Source organism: Mobula birostris, chromosome 13 (genome assembly GCF_030028105.1).
Source record: "Mobula birostris isolate sMobBir1 chromosome 13, sMobBir1.hap1, whole genome shotgun sequence".
NCBI classification, from domain to species: Eukaryota; Metazoa; Chordata; class Chondrichthyes; order Myliobatiformes; family Myliobatidae; genus Mobula; species Mobula birostris.
Window position 1 is genome coordinate 101212345 of NC_092382.1, and position 22073 is coordinate 101234417.

General features: G+C 49.7%; 1 protein-coding gene across 1 annotated transcript in view; it reads left to right on the top strand.

Moving 5' to 3' along the window:
• The window catches only part of LOC140208125 (uncharacterized), a 24722-nt gene extending 3444 nt beyond the window's left edge, over positions 1–21278 (top strand). Inside the window, exons 3-6 of the mRNA XM_072276608.1 lie at positions 11522–11641; positions 12853–12969; positions 14419–14832; positions 20265–21278. Of these exons, the coding sequence (XP_072132709.1) occupies positions 11522–11641; positions 12853–12969; positions 14419–14832; positions 20265–20509 (896 nt within the window). The 3' untranslated portion in view covers positions 20510–21278. The remainder of the gene's footprint in view (positions 1–11521; positions 11642–12852; positions 12970–14418; positions 14833–20264) is intronic.
• Positions 21279–22073: the final 795 nt, after the last annotated feature.

Genomic DNA, 22073 nt, shown 5'->3' on the forward strand with positions numbered 1-22073 from the left:
TTCCCTCTCCCTCATCCCTCCCCTACAGACCCTCTCCCCTCAAACCTCCCCTACAGACCCTTCTCCCTCATCCATCCCTGCATTCCCTCTCCCTCAATCCCTCCCCTACAGACCCTCCTCCCTCATCCCTCCCCTGCATTCCCTCTCCCCTCATCCCTCCCCTGTATTACCCTCTCCCTCATCCCTCCCCTGCATTCCCTGTCCCCTCATCCCTCCCCTGCATTCTCTCTCCCTCATCCCTCCCCCTACAGACCCTGTCCGTCATCCCTCCCTTGCATTCCCTCCCGCTCATCCCTACCCTGCATTCCCTGTCCCTCATCCCTCCCCTTGCATTCCCCTCTCCCTCATCCCTCCCCCCTGCATTCCCTCTCCCTCACCCCTCCCCTACAGACTCCCTCATCCCCTCCCCTACAGACCCTGTCCCCTCATCCCTCCCCTGCATTCCCTGTCCCTCATCCCTCCCCTGCATTCCCCTGTCCCTCATCCCTCCTCTACAGACCCTCTCCCTCAACCCTCCGCTGCATTCCCTCTCTCTCATCTCACTCCCCTGCCTGCATTCCCTGTCCCTCATCTCACCCCTGCATTCCCTCTCCCTCATCCCTTCCCTGCATTCCCTCTCTCCCTCATCCCTCCCCTGCATTCCCTCTCCCTCATCCCTCCCCTACAGACCCTGTCCCTCATCCCTCCCCTACAGACCCCTCTCCCTCTTCCACTCCCCTACATTCCCTTTCCCTCAAACCTCCCCTACATTCCCTCTCCCTCATTCCTCCCCTACAGACACTGGTCCCCTCATCCCTCCCCTGCATTCCATCTCCCTCATCCCTCCCCTGCATTCCCTCGTCCCTCATCTCTCCCCTACATTCTCTCTCCCTCATCCCTCCCCTGCATTCCCTCTCCCCTCATCCCTCCCCTACAGACCCCTCTCCCTCAAACCTCCCCTACAGACCTTATCCCTCATCCCTCCCTGCATTCCCTTTCCCTCATCGCTCCCCTGCATTCCCTCTCCCTCATCCCACCCCTGCATTCCCCTCTCCCTCATCCCTCCACTGCATTGCCTCTTCCCTCATCCCCCCCTGCATTCCCTCTCCCTCATCCCTCCCCTACAGACCCTGTGCCTCATCCCTCTCTTGCATTCCCTTTCCTCATCCCTCCCCTGCATTCCCTCTCCCTCAATCCCTTCCCTACAGACTCCCTCAACCCTCCCCTACCAGACTCCCTCATCCCTCCCTGTATTCCCTCTCTCTCATCCCTCCCCTACAGAACTCCCTCACTCCCTCCCCCTACAGACACTGTCCCTCATCCCTCCCCTGCATTCCCTGTCCCTCATCCCTCCCCTGCATTCCCTGTCCCTCATCCCTCCCCTACAGACCCTCTCCCTCAACGCCTCCCCTGCATTCCCTCTCCCTCATCCCTCCCCTGCATTCCCTGTCCCTCATCATCTCCCCTGCATTTCCCTCTCCCTCATCCCTCCCTTGCATTCCCTCTCCCTCATCCGCTCCCCTGCATTCCCTCTCCTCCTCATCCCTCCCCTGCATTCTCCTCTCCCTCAAACCACCTGAATGCCTCTCTCCCCTCAATGTCTCTCTCTGCCTTCTCAATGTCTCTCTCTCTCCTCAATGTTTCCCTCTCTCGTCTCAATGTCTCTCTCTCTTATTGTCTCTGTTCTCAATCTCTCTCTCTCCTGATATCTCTCTCCTTTTCTCAATATCTCTCTCTTCTCAATATCTCTCCTCTCTTTTCAATGTCTCTCTCTCTCCTCAATGTCTCTCTCTTCTCAATCTCTCTCTCTTCTCAATGTCTGTCTCTCTTTCTCTCTCCCTTCTCTCCCTCCCTCTCCCCCTCTCTTTCTTCCACCTCCCTCATTGTCCACTCGCTCTACATTCTCCCCTCTGTTGCACTCCCGCTCTCTACCACTCTCGCTCTCCCCCACGAGCTCTTTCCCTCTCTCTCGTTCCTGCCTCTTCCACCCCTCTCTCTTTCCCTCTCTTTTGCGATCTCTCTCTCACCCCCTCTAACACCCTCCCACTATTACCCTCTTGCTCCGCGCTCTCTCTATGTTTCCCCTCCACCACACTCGATCCCCCTCTCTCGCCCCGTTCAATTTTCCCCATGCTCTGCCTACTCTCCTGTCCTTCGCTCACACCTCTCCCACCCTCTCTGTCGATCGTTTTTTTCCCCTCCGGCCTGCCCTCTTTCTCCCCTCCCCTCGCTGGTTCCCATCCCTCCCTCTCCCAGCTCACTTTCCTTTCTCTCCCTCCCCTTTCTTCTCCTCTGTCTGCACGTCTCTCTGCCCCATTCCCTACCTCTCTCTCTTGTTCTCTCTCTCTCCTCTCAATGTCTCTCTCTCTTCTAAATGTCTCTCCCTCTCTTCTCAATGTCTCTCTCTCGTTCTCTCTCTCTCCCTCAATGTCTTTCTCTCTCCTCAATGTTTCTCTCTTCTCAATGTCTCTCCCTCTCAATGTCTCTCTCTCTTCTCAATGTCTCTCTCTCTTCTCAGTGTCTCTCTCTTCCCAATGTCTCTCTCTCTTCTCAATGTCTCTCTCTCTTCTCAATGTCTTTCTCTCTCTTAATGTCTCTGTCTCCTCAATGTCTCTCAATGTCTCTCCCTTCTCACTGTCTCTCTCCCTTCTCAATGTCTCTCTCCCCTCAATGTCTCTCTCTCTTCACAATGTCTCTCTCTCCTCAATGTCTCTCTCTGCCTTCTCAATGTCTCTCTCTCCTCAATGTTTCCCTCTCTCGTCTCAATGTCTCTCTCTCTTATTGTCTCTGTTCTCAATCTCTCTCTCTCCTAATGGCTCTCTCCTTTCTCAATATCTCTCTCTTCTCAATGTCTCTCTCTCTCAATGTCTCTCTCTCTCTCAATGTCTCTCTCTCTTCTCAATGTCTCTCTCTTCTCAATGTCTCTCCCTTCTCAATGTCTCTCCCTTCTCAATGTCTCTCTCTCTCCTCAATGTCTCTCTCTTCTCAATGTCTCTCTCTCTCTTCTCAATGTCTCTGTCTCTTTCTCTCTCCCTTCTCTCCCTCCCTCTTCCCCTCTCTTTCTTCCACCTCTCTCATTGTCCACTCGCTCTACATTCTCCCCTCTGTTGCACTCCCGCTCTCTACCACTCTCTCTCTCCCCCATGAACCCGTTCCCTCTCTCTCGTTCCTGCCTCTTCCACCCTCTCTCTTCCCTCTCTTTTGCGATCTCTCTCTCACCCCTCTAACACCCTCCCACTATTACCCTCTTGCTCCGCGCTCTCTCTCTGTTCCTCTCCACCACACTCTATCCCCCTCTCTCGCCCCGTTCACTTTTCCCCATGCTCTCCTACTCTCCTGTCCTTCGCTCACACCTCTCCCACCCTCTCTGTCGATCGTTCTCTCCCCTCCGGCCTGCCCTCTTTCTCCCCTCCCTCGCTGGTTCTCATCGCTCCCTCTCCCACTCACTTTCCTTTCTCTCCCTCACCTTTCTTCTCCTTTGTCTGCACGTCTCTCTGCCCCATTCTCTACCTCTTTCTCTTGTTCTCTCTCACTTCTCTCAATGTCTCTCTCTTCTGAATGTCTCTCCTTCTCTTCTCAATGTCTCTCTCTCCTCGATGTCTCTCTCTTCTCAATGTCTCTCCCTCTGAATGTCTCTCTCTCTTCTCAGTGTCTCTCTCTTCCCAATGTCTCTCTCTCCTCAATGTCTCTCTGTTCTCTCTCTCTCCTCAATATCTCTCTCTCTTCTTAATGTCTTTCTCTCTCTTAATGTCTCTGTCTCCTCAATGTCTCTCAATGTCTCTCCCTTCTCAATGTCTCTCTCCCTTCTCAATGCCTCTCTCCTCAATGTCTCTCTCTTCTCAATATCTCTCTCTCTTCTCAATGTCTTTCTCTCTCTTAATGTCTCTGTCTCCTCAATGTCTCTCAATGTCTCTCCCTTCTCAATGTCTCTCTCCCTTCTCAATGCCTCTCTCCCCTCAATGTCTCTCTCTCTCCTCAATGTTTCCTTCTCTCGTCTGAATGTCTCTCTCTCTTATTGTCTCTGTTCTAAATCTCTCTCTCCTAATGTCTCTCTCCTTTCTCAATATCTCTCTCTTCTCAATATCTCTCTCTTCTCAATGTCTCTCTCTCTCCTCAATGTCTCTCTCTTCTCAATGTCTCTCTCTCTCTTCTCAATGTCTCTCTCTCTTTCTCTCTCCCTTCTCTCCCTCCCTCTCCCCCTCTCTTCCTTCCACCTCTCTCATTGTTCACTCGCTCTACATTCTCCCCTCTGTTGCACTCCCGCTCTCTACCACTCTCGCTCTCCCCCACGATCTCTTTCCCTCTCTCTCGTTCCTGCCTCTTCCACCCTCTCTCTTCCCTCTCTTTTGCGATCTCTCTCTCACCCCTCTAACACCCTCCCACTATTACCCTCTTGCTCCGCGCTCTCCCTCTGCTCCCCTCCACCACACTCGATCCCCCTCTCTCGCCCCGTTCACTTTTCCCCATGCTCTCCTACTCTCCTGTCCTTCGCTCACACCTCTCCCACCCTCTCTGTCGATCGTTCTCTCCCCTCCGGCCTGCCCTCTTTCTCCCCTCCCTCGCTGGTTCTCATCCCTCCCTCTCCCACTCACTTTCCTTTCTCTCCCTCCCCTTACTTCTCCTCTGTCTGCATGTCTCTCTGCCCCATTCTCTACCTCTCTCTCTTGTTCTCTCTCTCTTCTCTCAATGTCTCTCTCTTCTGAATGTCTCTCCCTCTCTTCTCAATGTCTCTCTCTCTCGTTCTCTCTCTCTCCCCTCAATGTCTCTCTCTCTTCTCAATGTCTTTCTCCCTCTTAATGTCTCTGTCTCCTCAATGTCTCTCAATGTCTCTCCCTTCTCAATGTCTCTCTCCCTTCTCAATGCCTCTCTCCCCTCAATGTCTCTCTCTCTTCACAATGTCTCTCTCTCCTCAATGTCTCTCTCTGCCTTCTCAATGTCTCTCTCTCTCCTCAATGTTTCCCTCTCTTGTCTCAATGTCTCTCTCTCTTATTGTCTCTGTTCTCAATCTCTCTCTCTCTCCTAATGTCTCTCTCCTTTCTCAATATCTCTCTCTTCTCAATCTCTCTCTCTCTTCTCAATGTCTCTCTCTCTCCTCAATGTCCCTCTCTCTTCTCAATGTCTCTCTCTCCTCAATGTCTCTCTCTCCTCAATGTCTCTCTCTCTTCTCAATGTCTCTCACTCTCTCTCCTCAATGTCTCTCTCTCCCCAATGTCTCTCTCTCCTCAATGTCTCTCTCTCCTCAATGTCTCTCTGTCTCTTTTCAATGTCTGTCTCTCGGTTCTCAATGTCTCTGTCTCTTCTCAATATCTCTTTCTCTTGTCAATGTCTCTCTCTCTCTTAAAGTCTCTCTCTTGAATGTCTCTCTCTCTCTTCTCAATGTCTCTCTCTCTCTCTTCTCAATGTTTCTCTCTCTTCTCAATGTCTCTCTCTCTTCTCAATGCCTCTCTCCTCAATGTCTCTCTCTTCTCAATATCTCTCTCTCTTCTCAATGTCTTTCTCTCTCTTAATGTCTCTGTCTCCTCAATGTCTCTCAATGTCTCTCCCTTCTCAATGTCTCTCTCCCTTCTCAATGCCTCTCTCCCCTCAATGTCTCTCTCTCTCCTCAATGTTTCCTTCTCTCGTCTGAATGTCTCTCTCTCTTATTGTCTCTGTTCTAAATCTCTCTCTCCTAATGTCTCTCTCCTTTCTCAATATCTCTCTCTTCTCAATATCTCTCTCTTCTCAATGTCTCTCTCTCTCCTCAATGTCTCTCTCTTCTCAATGTCTCTCTCTCTCTTCTCAATGTCTCTCTCTCTTTCTCACTCCCTTCTCTCCCTCCCTCTCCCCCTCTCTTCCTTCCACCTCTCTCATTGTTCACTCGCTCTACATTCTCCCCTCTGTTGCACTCCCGCTCTCTACCACTCTCGCTCTCCCCCACGATCTCTTTCCCTCTCTCTCGTTCCTGCCTCTTCCACCCTCTCTCTTCCCTCTCTTTTGCGATCTCTCTCTCACCCCTCTAACACCCTCCCACTATTACCCTCTTGCTCCGCGCTCTCCCTCTGCTCCCCTCCACCACACTCGATCCCCCTCTCTCGCCCCGTTCACTTTTCCCCATGCTCTCCTACTCTCCTGTCCTTCGCTCACACCTCTCCCACCCTCTCTGTCGATCGTTCTCTCCCCTCCGGCCTGCCCTCTTTCTCCCCTCCCTCGCTGGTTCTCATCCCTCCCTCTCCCACTCACTTTCCTTTCTCTCCCTCCCCTTTCTTCTCCTCTGTCTGCATGTCTCTCTGCCCCATTCTCTACCTCTCTCTCTTGTTCTCTCTCTCTTCTCTCAATGTCTCTCTCTTCTGAATGTCTCTCCCTCTCTTCTCAATGTCTCTCTCTCTCGTTCTCTCTCTCTCCCCTCAATGTCTCTCTCTCTTCTCAATGTCTTTCTCCCTCTTAATGTCTCTGTCTCCTCAATGTCTCTCAATGTCTCTCCCTTCTCAATGTCTCTCTCCCTTCTCAATGCCTCTCTCCCCTCAATGTCTCTCTCTCTTCACAATGTCTCTCTCTCCTCAATGTCTCTCTCTGCCTTCTCAATGTCTCTCTCTCTCCTCAATGTTTCCCTCTCTTGTCTCAATGTCTCTCTCTCTTATTGTCTCTGTTCTCAATCTCTCTCTCTCTCCTAATGTCTCTCTCCTTTCTCAATATCTCTCTCTTCTCAATCTCTCTCTCTCTTCTCAATGTCTCTCTCTCTCCTCAATGTCCCTCTCTCTTCTCAATGTCTCTCTCTCCTCAATGTCTCTCTCTCCTCAATGTCTCTCTCTCTTCTCAATGTCTCTCACTCTCTCTCCTCAATGTCTCTCTCTCCCCAATGTCTCTCTCTCCTCAATGTCTCTCTCTCCTCAATGTCCCTCTCTCTTCTCAATGTCTCTCACTCTCTCTCCTCAATGTCTCTCTCTCCCCAATGTCTCTCTCTCCTCAATGTCTCTCTCTCCTCAATGTCTCTCTGTCTCTTTTCAATGTCTGTCTCTCGGTTCTCAATGTCTCTGTCTCTTCTCAATATCTCTTTCTCTTGTCAATGTCTCTCTCTCTCTTAAAGTCTCTCTCCTGAATGTCTCTCTCTCTCTTCTCAATGTCTCTCTCTCTCTCTTCTCAATGTTTCTCTCTCTTCTCAATGTCTCTCTCTCTTCTCAATGTCTCTCTCTCTCAATGTCTCTCTCTCTCTTCTCAATGTCTCTCTCCCTTCACAATGTCTCTCTCCTTTCATAATGTCTCTCTGTTCTCAATGTCTCTCTGTCCTCAATGTCTCTCTCTCCTCAGTGTCTCTCTCTCTCTTAATCTCTCTCTCTTCTCAATGTCTCTGTCTCTTAATCTCTCTCTCTCTCTCTCTGAATCTCTCTCTCTTCTCAAAAGAATAAATCAAGGAAAGTAGTGCACCCGTGGCTGACAAGAGAAATTAGGGATAGTATCAATTCCAAAGAAGCAGCATACAAATTAGCCAGAGAAAGTGGCTCACCTGAGGACTGGGAGAAATTCAGATTCAGCAGAGGAGGACAAAGGGCTTAATTAGGAAGGGGAAAAAAGATTATGAGAGAAAACTGGCAGGGCAACATAAAAACGGGACTGTAAAAGCTTTTATAGATATGTAAAAAGGAAAAGACTGGTAAAGACAAAATGTAGGTCCCCTGCAGACAGAAACAGGTGAATTGATTATGGGGAGCAAGGACATGGCAGACCAATTGAATAATTACTTTGGTTCTGTCTTCACTAAGGAGGACATAAATAATCTTCCAGAAATAGTAGGGGGACAGAGGGTCCAGTGAGATGGAGGAATTGAGCGAAATACATGTTAGTTAGGGAAGTGGTGTTAGGTAAATTGAAGGGATTGAAGGCAGATAAATCCCCAGGGCCAGATGGTCTGCATCCCAGGGTGCTTAAGGAAGTAGCCCAAGAAATAGTGGATGCATTAGTGATAATTTTCAAAACTCGTTAGATTCTGGACTAATTCCTGAGGATTGGAGGGTGGCTAATGTAACTCCACTTTTTAAAAAAGGAGGGAGAGAGAAACCAGGGAATTATAGACCGGTTAGTCTAACGTCGGTGGTGGGGAAACTGCTGGAGTCAGTTAATCAAGGATGTGATAACAGCACATTTGGAAAGTGGTGAAATGATCGGACAAAGTCCAGCATGGATTTGTGAAGGGAAAATCATGTCTGACGAATCTCATAGAATTTTTTGAGGATGTAACTAGTAGAGTGGATAGCGGAGAACCAGTGGATGTGGTATATTTGGATTTTCAGAAGGCTTTTGACAAGATTCCCACACAGGAGATTAGTGTGCAAACTTGAAGCACACGGCATTGGGGGTAAGGTATTGGTGTGGGTGGAGAGTTGGTTAGCAGACAGGAAGCAAAGAGTGGGAATAAACAGGACCTTTTCAGAATGACAGGCGGTGACTAGTGGGGTACCGCAAGGCTCAGTGCTGGGACCCCAGTTGTTTACAATATATATTAATAACTTGGATGAGGGAATTAAATGCAGCATCTCCAAGTTTGCGGATGACACGAAGCTGGGTGGCAGTGTTAGCTGTGAGGAGGATGCTAAGAGGATGCAGGGTGACTTGGATGGGTTGGGTGAGTTGGCAAATTCGTGGCAGATGCAATTTAATATGGATAAATGTGAAGTTATCCACTTTGGTGGCAAAAATAGTGAAAACAGATTATTATCTGAATGGTGGCCGATTAGGAAAAGGGGGAGGTGCAACGTGACCTGGGTGTCATTATATCACCAGTCATTGAAAGTGGGCATGCAGGTACAGCAGGCGGTGAAAAAGGCGAATGGTATGCTGGCATTTATAGCGAGAGGATTTGAGTACAGGAGCAGGGAGGTACTTACTGCAGTTGTACAAGGCCTTGGTGAGACCACCACCTGGAGTATTGTGTGCAGTTTTGGTCCCCTAATCTGAGGAAGACATCCTTGCCATAGAGGGAGTACAGAGAAGGTTCACCAGATTGACTCCTGGGATGGCAGGACTTTCATATGAAGAAAGAATGGATGAACTGGGATTGTACTCGTTGGAATTTAGAAGATTGAGGGGCTATCTGATTGAAACGTATAAGATCCTAAAGGGATTGGACAGGCTAGATGCAGGAAGATTGTTCCCGATGTTGGGGAAGTCCAGAATGAGGTGTCACAGTTTGAGGATAAAGGGGACGCCTTTTAGGACTGAGATTAGGAAAAACTTCTTCACACAGAGAGTGGTGAATCTGTGAAATTCTCTGCCACAGGAAACAGTTGAGGCCAGTTCATTGGCTATATTTAAGAGGGAGTTAGATATGGCCCTTGTGGCTACGGGAGGTCAGGTGGTATGTAGGGAAGGCTGGGACGGTGTTCTGAGTTGGATGATCAGCCATGATCATAATAAATGGCGGTGCAGGCTCGAAGGGCCGAATGGCCTACTCCTGCACCTATTTTCTATGTTTCTATGTTTCTATGTTTCAATGTCTCTCTCTCTTCTCAATGTCTCTCTCTTCTCAATGTCTCTCTCTTCTCAATGCCTCTCTCTTCTCAAAGTCTCTCTCTCCTCAATGTCTGTCTCTTGGTTCTCAATATCTCTCACTCGTGTCAATGTCTCTCCCTTCTCAATGTCTCTCTCTCTCTTCTCAATGTGTCTCTCTCCTCAATGTCTCTCTCTTCTCAATCTCTCTCACTCTCTCAATGTCTCTCTCTTCTCAATGTCTCTCTCTCTCTCCCTTCTCAATCTCTCTCTCTCTTCTCAATGTCTCTCTCTCTTCTCACTGTCTCTCTTCTCAATGTCTCTCTCTTCTCAATGTCTCTCATCTCAATGTCTCTCTCTCGCCTCAATGTCTCTCTCTCTCCCTTCTCAGTCTCTCTCTCTTCTCAAAGTCTCTCTCTCCTCAGTCTCTCTCTCTCCTCAATGTCTCTCTCTCTCCTCAATGTCTCTCTCTCTCCTCAATGTCCCTCTCTTCTCAATTATTCTCTCCTTTCTCAATGTCTCTCTCTCTTCTCAATGTCTCTCTCTCTCTCCTCAATGTCTCTCTCTTCTCAATGTCTCTCTCTCCTCAATGTCTCTCTCTTCTCAATGTCTCTCTCTTCTCAATGTCTCTCTCTCCTCAATGTCTCTCTCCCTTCTCAATCTCTCTCTCTCTTCTCAATGTCTCTCTCTCTCCTCAATGTCTCTCTCTCTTCTCAATGTCTCTCTCTTCTCAATGTCTCTCTCACTTCTCAATGTTTCTCTCTTCTCAATGTCTCTCTCTCTTCTCAATGTCTCTCTCTCTCCTCAAGGTCTCTCTCTCTTCTCAATGTCTCTGTCTCCTCAATGTCTCTCTCTTCTCAATGTCTCTCTCCCTTCTCAATGTCTCTCTCTCCTCAATGTCTCTCTCTTCTCAATGTCTCTCTCTCCTCAATGTCTCTCTCTCCTCAATGTCTCTCTCTCTTCTCAATGTCTCTCTCTCTCCTCAATTTCTCCCTCTCTTCTCAATGTCTCTCTCCCTTCTCAATGTCTCTCTCTCTTCTCAATGTCTCTCTCTCTCTCCTCAATGTCTCTCTCTTCTCAATGTCTCTCTCTCCTTAATGTCTCTCTCTTCTCAATGTCTCTCTCTCCTCAATGTCTCTCTCCCTTCTCAATCTCTCTCTCTCTTCTCAATGTCTCTCTCTCTCCTCAATGTCTCTCTCTCTTCTCAATGTCTCTCTCTTCTCAATGTCTCTCTCACTTCTCAATGTTTCTCTCTTCTCAATGTCTCTCTCTCTTCTCAATGTCTCTCTCTCTCCTCAATGTCTCTCTCTCTTCTTAATGTCTCTCTCTCCTCAATGTCTCTCTCCCTTCTCAATGTCTCTCTCTCTTCTCAATGTCTCTCTCTCTCCTCAATGTCTCTCTCTCTCTCTCTCTCCCTTCTCAATCTCTCTCTCTCTTCTCAATGTCTCTCTCTCTCCTCAATGTCTCTCTCTCTTCTCAATGTCTCTCTCTTCTCAATGTCTCTCTCACTTCTCAATGTTTCTCTCTTCTCAATGTCTCTCTCTCTTCTCAATGTCTCTGTCTCCTCAATGTCTCTCTCTTCTCAATGTCTCTCTCCCTTCTCAATGTCTCTCTCTCTCTCCTCAATGTCTCTCTCTCTTCTTAATGTCTCTCTCCTCAATGTCTCTCTCTTCTCAATGTCTCTCTCTCCTCAATGTCTCTCTCTTCTCAATGTCTCTCTCTCTTCTCAATGTCTCTCTCTCTCCTCAATTTCTCCCTCTCTTCTCAATGTCTCTCTCCCTTTTCAATGTCTCTCTCTCCTCAATGTCTCTCTCTCTTCTCAATGTCTCTCTCTCCTCAATGTCTCTCTCTCCTCAATGTCTCTCTCTCCTCAATGTCTCTCTCTTCTCAATGTCTCTCACTCTCTCTTCTCAATATTTCTCTCTCCTCAATGTCTCTCTCTCTTCTCAATGTCTCCCTCTCTTCTCAATGTCTCTCTCCCTTCTCAATGTCTCTCTCTCTTTCAATGTCTGTCTCTCTTCTCAATGTCTGTCTCTCTTCTCAATGTCTGTCTGTCTGTCCTCTTTATGTCTCTCCCTGGCAGATGGTCTGACCCCCACCTACTCAGTGCTGAACTTCCGGAGGGACGAGCCCCTCATCAAGGAGATCGAGGATCCTCCTGTTACCTCAGAACCCGAGGGGCAGCCACTCACTGCTCGAACAGGTCAGAGTTCACAGTAATGGCCTCTTTCTGCAGGGGCCACGCCTCACACGCCGAAGCGCCCGAGTTTCTGTCGCATCTACCTCGACCATTTCATCTGGCAGCTCGTTCCTTAGACGGATCACATCTTGGTGAAGAAAGCTTGTCCCCAGTGAAAAACTTTTCCCCTCTCACCTTAAACCTGTGCCCTCTGGTTCTGGATTCCCCGACCCTGGGGAAAAGACTGTGCACAGTCACCCTATCTGTGCCCCTCGTGGTTTTACACACCTCTGTAAAGTCACCCCTACGCTCCAAGGAATAAAGTCCCAAACTCCCGACCTCTCTCCGTCACTCAGTCCCTCGAGTCCCGGCGACATCCTCGTAAATCACCCTCCGCACTCTCTCCAGCTCAGCGGCATCTTTCCTACAGCAGAGCGACAAAAACCGAACACCGTACTCCCAGTGCGGCCTCACCGACGTCTCGTACGACTGGGACGTGACCGCCCGACTCCCGTACTCAGTGTCCTGACTGATGAAGGCCAGCGTGTCGAACGCCTTCTTCACCGTCCCGTCTACCCGTGACTCCACTTTCAGGGAACCATGTCCCCATACCCCTGGGTCCCTCTGTTCCACAACACTCCCCGGGGTCCCCGTCTACCCGTGACCCCACTTTCAGGGAACTGTGTCCCCGTACCCCTGGGTCCCTCTGTTCCACAACGCTCCCTGGGGTCCCTGTCTACCCGTGACTCCACTTTAAGGGAACCGTGTCCCTGTACCCCTGGGTCCCTCTGGTCTAAAACACTCCCCAGGGTGCTGGGTCCCCTTGTTCCACAACACTTCCCCCGGGTCCCTCTCGTTCACTGTGGATGTCCTACTCCAGTTTCTCCTCCCGAAATACAATGGCTCACACTTTTCTGAATTAAACTGCATTTGCCACTGTTTGGCCCACGTCCCCAGCTAAATGAGATTGCACTGTAGGAAATGACTGTCTTCGCTGTTGACCCCACCACCAAAGTTAGTGTCGTCTGCAAGCTTGCCGACCACGTCTTGTACAATCTGCCGCAAACGGTCGATAGAGTTGACAAAGATCACTAGTCCAACACCAACCCTGTGGTGAGCACCGCCGGTGACGGACTTCCCGTCTGAGGAGGAGAGAGCGCGGACGGTGGGTGGGAGGGAGTCCCCAGTGGGGGAGACGGCTGAATTCACGCACACGCTGAATGGGCTCTCTGCAGGTGCGGATAAACAGGAGCCGAGAGAGAACATCGGCGACAGATCGTACCGGAAGATCTGCCCATCCTGCCTCGTCACGTTCTCCGTCATCGCGATCGTGGCCGGGCTCTCGATCCATGGTGAGTTTAACGGGGCTCCGACCGCAGGCAAGCAGAGTGGAACGAAATGTTAGTGTAAACCCTGACGGTGACACCGACACATCCCTGACTGCGACACCGGGGAGCCCACACGGTGAGTCCATCACCTCCCCACCTCACCGTAACGCCGGCAGACTCCAAACCGTTCCTGTGACGCGACCTTTACCGTGGTACAACCAAATGCCAGCGTGACGCAGGAACACGACACCAGCTCGCCGTGACTCCGACATGCCCCTCACAGTCTCACCGTGAGTATAAGACCATAAGACTATAATACGTAGGAGCAGAGCTAGTCCATTTGGCCCATCGAGTCCGCTCCGCCATTCGATCTTGGCTGATCCTTTTTCTTCCCCCATCTCCTCCTTGGCCCCAGTTCCCGGCCTTCTCCCCGTAATCTTTGATCCCGTGTCCAATCAAGAACCTATCAATCTCGGCCTTAAATACACCCAATGACCTGGCCTCCACAGCTGCCCGTGGTAACAAATTCCACCAATTCACCACCCTCTGGCGAAAGAAATTTCTCCGTATCCCTGTTTTGAAAGGGCGCCCCTCTATCCTGAGGCTGTGCCCTCTTGTTCTAGACTCCCCCACCACGGGAAACATCCTTTCCACATCTATTCTGTCTAGGCCTTTCAACATTTGAAAGGTTACAATGAGATCCCCCCTCATCCTTCTGAATTCCAGCGAGTACAGACCCAGAGCCATCAAACGTTCATCGTACGATAACCCTTTCATTCCCGGAATCATCCTTGTGAACCTCCTCTGGACCCTCTCCAATGCCAGCACATCCTTTCTAAGACGAGGGGTCCAAAACTGTTCACAATACTCAAGGTGAGGCCTCACCAGTGCCTTATGAAGCCTCAACATCACATCCCTGCTCTTGTATTCTCGACCTCTTGAAATGAATGCTAACATTGCATTTGCCTTCATCGCCACCAACTCGACCTGCAAGTTAACCTTCAGGGTGTTCTGCACAAGGACTCGGAAGTCTGTCTGTATCTCAGATTCATGGATTTTCTCCCCGTTTAGAAAATAGTCCACACATTTATTTCTACTACCAAAGTGGGCATTACCATGCATTTCCCAACATTATATTTCATTTGCCAATTTCTTGCCCTTTCTCTAAATCTGTCTCAGTCGTTCTGCATCCTACCCGTTTCCTCAACACTACCTGCCCCTCCACCAGTCTTCATATCATCTGCAAACTTGGCAACAAGGCTCTATTCCATCATTTAAATCATTAATATACGGCATAAAAAGAAGTTGTTTCAACACCGACCCCGCGGAACAGAACTAGTCACTTGCAGCCGAAGAGAAAAGGATCATTTTATTCCCAGTCACACCCCTTAACGTGATACCGACACACCGCTCACTGTAGCACTGACAGACGATTCACCGTGACAATGACATCCCCTTCACGACCTCTCTCAGTGTTACAGATCCGTCAGTCTCTGATCGCCTCCGATCAAAAGTACCAGAGACTTCTGGAAGAATATCAGGAGATGAACAGGACCCAGCGCCAACGCCGACTGCAAAACGACGAGCTGAACTCAACCCTTGAATACAGGACAACCGAGAATTCACGCCTGGATCTCTCCCTGAGGACCTGTCTCAAGAATGTCTCCGTCCTCGAAAGCAAGTTACTTGTTCTCGAAAGCAACCACTCCACCCTTGAAAACAAGGTGTTAGTCCTGGAAAGCAACCTCTCCGTCCTGAGCAGCAATCTCTCTGATCAGCGCCAAATGCAAACCCATCTCCTTGACAACTTCAGACACCTCGAAATGAAGTACGGAACTCTCAACGAAACCAAGGCTGAAATCTGCCAACTGCTGTCCAGTAGAAAGGGTGAGATAACATCCACACTTCCCACGCTACTAATCACAAGGCAGAGATGGGAGGGGAGGCTGTAGTCTGGGGCTGATATCGGGACTGTACGATGAGACGTGCGGCGATTCCCAGCAAGTGCGTGAAGGGACGGTGTAGCGCAAGCGATACCTAGTGTCTGATCCCGGCAAGTGCGTGAAGGGACGGTGTAGCGCAAGCGATACCTAGTGTCTGATCCCGGCAAGTGCGTGAATGGACGGTGTAGCGGGAGCGACACCTAGTGCCTGAATGCGGGCAGTGCGTGAAGGGACGGTGTGACGGGAGCGACACCTAGTGTCTGGACCCGGGAGTGCAATGTTGTCGCGGCACAGGAGGAGCTTCACTCTGCGTTCGATAGGACGAGGGGAGAAGCTCTGATCTCTGAATATGAGTGGCGTAATAGTGTGGAGGGAGATTCACTCAGTGTCTGACCCCGGGAGTCCGTGATCGGACAGTGTGGAGGGAGATTCACTCTGTGTCTGACCCCGGGAGTGTGTGATGGGACGGTGCGGAGGGAGATTCACTCTGTGTCTGACTCTGGGAGTCCGTGATCGGACAGTGTGGAGGGAGATTCACTCTGTGTCTGACCCCGGGAGTGTGTGATGGGACGATGTGGAGGGAGATTCCCTCTGTGTCTGACCCCGGGAGTGTGTGATGGGACGGTGCGGAGGGAAACATAGAAACATAGAAAATAGGTGCAGGAATAGGCCATTCGGCCCTTCGAGCCTGCACCGGCATTCAGTACGATCACGGCTGATCATCCAACTCAGAACCCTGTACCTGCCTTCCCTCCATACCCCCTGATCCCTTTAGCCTCAAGGGCCATATCTAACTCCCTGCAATGAACTGGCCTCAACTGTTTCTTGTGACAGAGAATTCCACAGATTCACCACTCTCTGTGTGAAGAAGTTTTTCCTCATCTCGGTGCTAAAAGGCTTCCCCTTTATCCTCAAACTGTGACCCCTCGTTCTGGACTTCCCCAACATCGGGAACAATCTTCCTGCATCTAGCCTTTCCAATCCCTTTAGGATTTTATACTTTTCAATAAAATTCCCCCCTCAATCTTCTAAATTCCAACGAGTATAAGCCTAGTCAATCCAGTCTTTCATCATATGAAAGTCCTGCCATCCCAGGGATCAATCTGGTTAACCTTCTTTGAACTCCCTCTATGGCAAGAATGTCTTTCCTCAGATTAGGGGACCAAAACTGCACACAATACTCCAGGTGTGGTCTCACCAAGGTCTTGTACAACTGCAGTAGTATCTTCCTGCTCCTGTACTCGAATCCTCTTGTTATAAATGCCAGCATACCATTCGCCTTTTTCACCGCCTGCTGTACCTGCATGCCCACTTTCAATGACTGGTGTATAATGACACACAGGTCTCATTGCACCTCCCCTTTTCCTAATCGGCCACCATTCAGATAATAATCTGTCTTCCTATTTTTGCCACTAAAGTGGATAACCTCACATTTATGCACATTAAGTTGCAACTGCCATGAATTTGCCCACTCACCTAACCTATCCAAGTCACCCTGCATCCTCTTAGCATCCTCCTCACAGCTAACACTGTCGCCCAGCTTCGTGTCATCCGCAAACTTGGAGATGCTGCATTTAATTCCCTCATCCAAGTCATTAATTATATTGTAAACAACTGGGGTCCCAGTACTGAGCCTTGCGGTACCCCACTAGTCACCGCCTGCCATTCTGAAAAGGTCCCGTTTATTCCCACTCTTTGTTTCCTGTCTGCCAACCAATTCTCTATCCACATCAATACCTTATCCCCAATACCGTCTGCTTTAAGTTTGCACACTAATCTCCTGTGTGGGACCTTGTCAAAAGCCTTTTGAAAATCCAAATATAACACATCCACTGGTTCTCCCCTATCCACTCTACTAGTTACATCCTCAAAAAATTCTATGTGAGGCTAACTGCTCAATAATTCCCTTTGTCCTCCTCTGCTGGACTCTGAATTTCTTCCAGTCCTCAGGTGTACCACTTTTATGTGAGCCACATAAATAATCTTCCGGAAATAGTAGGGGACAGAGGGTCCAGTGAGATGGAGGAACTGAGCGAAATACATGTTAGTAGGGAAGTGGTGTTAGGTAAATTGAAGGGGTTAAAGGCAGATAAATCCCCAGGGCCAGATGGTCTGCATCCCAGAGTGCTTAAGGAAGTAGCCCAAGAAATAGTGGATACATTAGTGATAATTTTTCAAAACTCGTTAGATTCTGGACTAGTTCCTGAGGATTGGAGGGTGCCTAATGTAACACCACTTTTTAAAAAAGGAGGGAGAGAGAAACCGGGGAATTATAGACCGGTTAGCCTAACATCGGTGGTGGGGAAAATGCTAGAGTCAGTTATCAAAGATGTGATAACAGCACATTTGGAAAGTGGTGAAATCATCGGACAAAGTCAGCATTGATTTGTGCAAGGAAAATCATGTCTGACGAATCTCATAGAATTTTTTGAGGATATAACTAGTAGAGTGGATAGGGGAGAACCAGTGGATGTGTTATATTTGGATTTTCAAAAGGCTTTTGACAAGGTCCCACACAGGAGATTAGTGTGCAAACTTAAAGCACACGGTATTGGGGGTAAGGAATTGATGTGGATAGAGAACTGGTTAGCAGACAGGAAGCAAAGAGTGGGAATAAACGGGACCTTTTCAGAATGGCAGGCAGTAACTAGTGGGGTACCGCAAGGCTCAGTGCTGGGACCCCAGTTGTTTACAATCTATATTAATGACTTAGACGAGGGAATTAAATGCAGCATCTCCAAGTTTGCGGATGACACGAAGCTGGGCGGCAGTGTTAGCTGTGAGGAGGATGCTAAGAGGATGCAGGGTGACTTGGATAGGTTAGGTGAGTGGGCAAATTCATGGCAGATGCAATTTGGTGGAGGGAGTCTGACCCCGGTAATTTGTGTGATGGGTCGGTGTGTATCTGACTTCCGGCAGTTGTATTGTACGATACGGAGAAGTATTCACTGTTCCTTGTTCCTGATTTCCAGAAGAACCGTGTTTCCTGGACTGGATGAAAATTGAAGACAGCTGTTATTTCATATCGAAGTTTAAAAAATCTTATCATGAAGCGAAAGAATACTGTTCGAAGTTTAATTCAAAGCTTCTTGAAATAAATTCAGAAGAGGAAGGGGTATGTGTCAATTCGACAGAAGATATATCGACACCAGAGTGAATCTCCCTCCACACCGTCCCATCACACACTCCCGGGGTCAGACACAGAGTGAATCTCCCTCCGCACCGTCCCATCACACACTCCCGGGGTCAGACACGGGGTGAATCTCCCTCCACACCGTCCCATCACACACTCCCGGGTCAGACACAGAGTGAATCTCCCTCCACACCGTCCCATCACACCCCCCCCCCCCCACCCCAGGTCAGACACAGAGTGAATCTCCCTCCACACCGTCCCATCAGACACTCCCGGGGTCAGACACAGAGTGAATCTCCCTCCACACCGACCCATCACACACTCCCGGGGTCAGACACAGAGTGAATCTCCCTCCACACCGTCCCATCACACACTCCCGGGGTCAGAGACAGAGTGAATCTCCCTCCGCACCGTCCCATCACACACTCCCGGGGTCAGACACAGAGTGAATCTCCCTCCGCACCGTCCCATCACACACTCCCGGGGTCAGACACAGAGTGAATCTCCCTCCGCACCGTCCCATCAGACACTCCCGGGTCAGACACAGAGTTAATCTCCCTCCGCACCGTCCTATCACACACTCCCGGGGTCAGACACAGAGTGAATCTCCCTCCGCACCATCCCATCACTCACTCCCGGGGTCAGACACAGAGTGAATCTCCCTCCACACCGTCCCATCACACCCCCCCCCCCCACCCCAGGTCAGACACAGAGTGAATCTCCCTCCACACCGTCCCATCAGACACTCCCGGGGTCAGACGCAGAGTGAATCTCCCTCCGCACCGTCCCATCACACACTCCCGGGGTCAGACGCAGAGTGAATCTCCCTCCGCACCGTCCCATCACGCACTCCCGGGGTCAGACACAGAGTGATGCTCCTTAAGCTGTGCTTTCATTAATGATAGCAATTTAATTTCTCAGGACCTTATTGACAGATCTGACTATGACCGGAACAAATCATACTGGATTGGAAAATGCAAATTCGGGTGAGATTTGGGGATCATAGCGGGTTTTGCAGAGAGATTGTGCAATGGGACTATTTTGGGGACTGACATGGGCTGCGAGAATGGAATGGGCAGGCTTTGTGGAGAGTGTGTTGAAGTGTGTGTATTTTCAGGACTGACACAAGTCTGTGGGGAGATAATTTGTCACTAAGAGTAGTTTGAACATAGAAGATAAGATAGTACAGCACAGTACAGGCCCTTCGGCCCACAATGTTGTGCCAACCCTCAAACCCTGTCCCCCATATAACCCCCGCACATTAAATTCCTCCATATAGCTGTCTAGTAAACTTCACTAGTGTATCTGCCTCCACCACTGACTCAGGCAGTGCATTCCACACACCAACCACTCTGAGTAAAAATCCTTCCTCTAATATCCCCCTTCAACTTCCCACCCCTTACCTTAAAGCCATGTCCTCTTGTATTGAGCAGTGGTGCCCTGGGGAAGAGGCGCTGGCTATCCACTCTATCTATTCCTCTTATTATCTTGTACAGCTCTATCATGTCTCCTCTCATCCTCCTCCTCTCCAAAGAGTAAAGCCGTAGCTCCCTTAATCTCTGATCATAATGCATACTCTCTAAACCAGGCAGCATCCTGGTAAATCTCCTCTGTACCCTTTCCAATGGATGGACACTGTGGGGAGGGAGTAGGACACAAAGATGTATGCGGAGAGATTGGGCAATTGGATTAGTTTGGGAATTGACATGGGCTGTTGTTAGATTGCACAGTTGGTTTAATTTGTGACACGATACGGGTCCTGTGCACAGCGTGGGAAGTGGGTGTCCTTTTCTGACTGAAACAGGTCTGTAATCAGAAGTTTGGGTAGTGGGGTTATTTTGTGGACTGGCGCGGAGCCATGGGGAGAGAGTGGGGCTGTGCCTGTATTTTGGGGTCCGACACGGGCCTGTGGGGAGAAAGCGGGATCATGGGGTTATTTTGGGGGCTGACACCGATCGGTGAGGAGAGGGTGGGTCAGTGGGAATATTATTGGGACTGAAACAGGTATGCGGGGAGAGTGTGGGGCAAGCAATTAATTTGGGTCTGAGACAAGGCTGCAAGGAGAGAGTGGGATGTAGGAGTATTCTAAAGACTGACACGTGGCTGTGCTGGGTAAGTGGGGTAGTTGGAGATTTTGGGGTCTGCTACAAGTCAATGGTGAGGGAGGGCATCAGTGATTTTGGGGGCTGACACAGCTGTCTGCTGGAGTTGTCATTTTGAAACTCTTTTCCCCTCCTTGACAGAGAAGTGTCCTCTAGTGTCGTGTACAAGGAGAAAGCCGGAAAGTTCAAATGCAGGAAATGTCAATGGTACAATGCGTTTTACCCTTGCAGTCAGAAACAACACCATTTCATCTGCGAGAAGTCTGCCTGTTGGTGTCCAGATAGTTCTGAAAAGATCCAAGCTATGTGTCAACAGCCCGAGGGGCCGACTTGATTCAAATGACAACACACTCTTTCTGCCCATCTCTCTCTCCGACTGTCACTAACCATCTCCTCTGCCCCTCGCACCTACTGTATTCTCCTCTCTCCTCCTATCGCTCTCTTACTCGCCATCTCAATTTCTCTTCACCCTCGTTCCTCCAAACACTTTCCCTCTCATCCTCCTCCCTTCCCACCTTTCCTATTCCATCCCATGTCCCTTCCGCTTGCTTTCTTGCCTCCCTCTCCACAACTCCTCCAACTTCTAATCACAATCTCTCTTCCCATTCCCTACTCCCTCTCTACCCCGCTCTCCGCATCCCCCTCTTCCTCTTATCTAACTCCTCTCGCTTTCCCTCTTCTCTCTTCAGCCGCTTTCACCTGAATCATGTTCGCTGTTGTTCACGATACCCCAGCCCTGGGGGAATAGAGTGCACGTGTTCGCGTTATCCGTGCCCGTCGTGGTTTTCTACGCCTCTGTGAGGCCACAGAATAAATCCTCAAAATTCCTGACCTCGCTCCATATCCCAGTCCCACGAGTCCCGGCAAGTTCCTCGCAAATCTGCCCCTGAACTGTTCCTGCTCAGCAGCATCTTTCCTACAGCAGGGCAACCAAAACTGAACACCGTGCTCCCAGTGCGGCCTCGCCGACGTCTCGTACAACTGGGACGTGACCTCCCGGCTCCCGTACTCAGTGTCCTGACTGATGAAGACCAGCGTGTTAAATGTCTTGTCTCAGACGTTTTCCACTATAATCTCTGGCAGTTTTATTATCTGTGATTTATACAACCTGGATTTGTTCTTTTGCACTATCAATAAATTGAAAAAAAATGTAAAATTAATGTAAATTACAAAAAAAATGCAAAAATGTCGCGTTGGTGCTCATACATTCAGAAATCGGATGGTGGAGTGTAGGAAGGTGTTCCTGACTCGTTGAGTTTTCAGACTCCTGGGCCTCTTCCCCGATGGTAGGAATGAACAGGGAGCTTATCCTGGCGGGTGAAGGGCCTCAGTGATGGATGCTGCCTTCTCCGGGGCTTCGCATCTTGAAGATGTCCTCGATGCTGGGGAGGGCCGTGACCGTGATGGACCTGGTTGACTCCACACCTCTGTGCAGCCTCTGGTGGCCATGTGCCTTGCAAACTCCAGACCAGGTGCGAAAAGTCAGAATGCTCCCAGCGTTCATCTGCAGAAATCTGCGAGTCTTCAATGAAAGACCGAGTATTCCCAATCTCCCGATGTTGTAATCCCTTCTGAAACGAGAGAGCTATGGATGGTGAAGGAAAGTGCAGGGTTAGGTCTAGAATACACACAAACGCAGACTAGAAATAAACAAGGCAACAGTGTAGAAAGCCAAAGATAAAATCACAAACTGTATTACTAGCAATGGATCTCCTACGGTTGAGCACTGAGTGCTCAGCGCGAGGCTTTTAACTGCATACATTCCGTGCAGGAGGGTCACAGGCAGTAATTGGCATCCTGAGTCCGAAAGTGAAAGTGACAGCAAACTACTCTCCGGGAAATGGGACTGCCGAAACCTGGACGCCGGCCCCTGTTCCGTCGGGAACATGAAACCTCCTTCGTGTTTGCATGAATGTGTTGGGCCCAGTGTAGATCATCTGGGATGCTGAC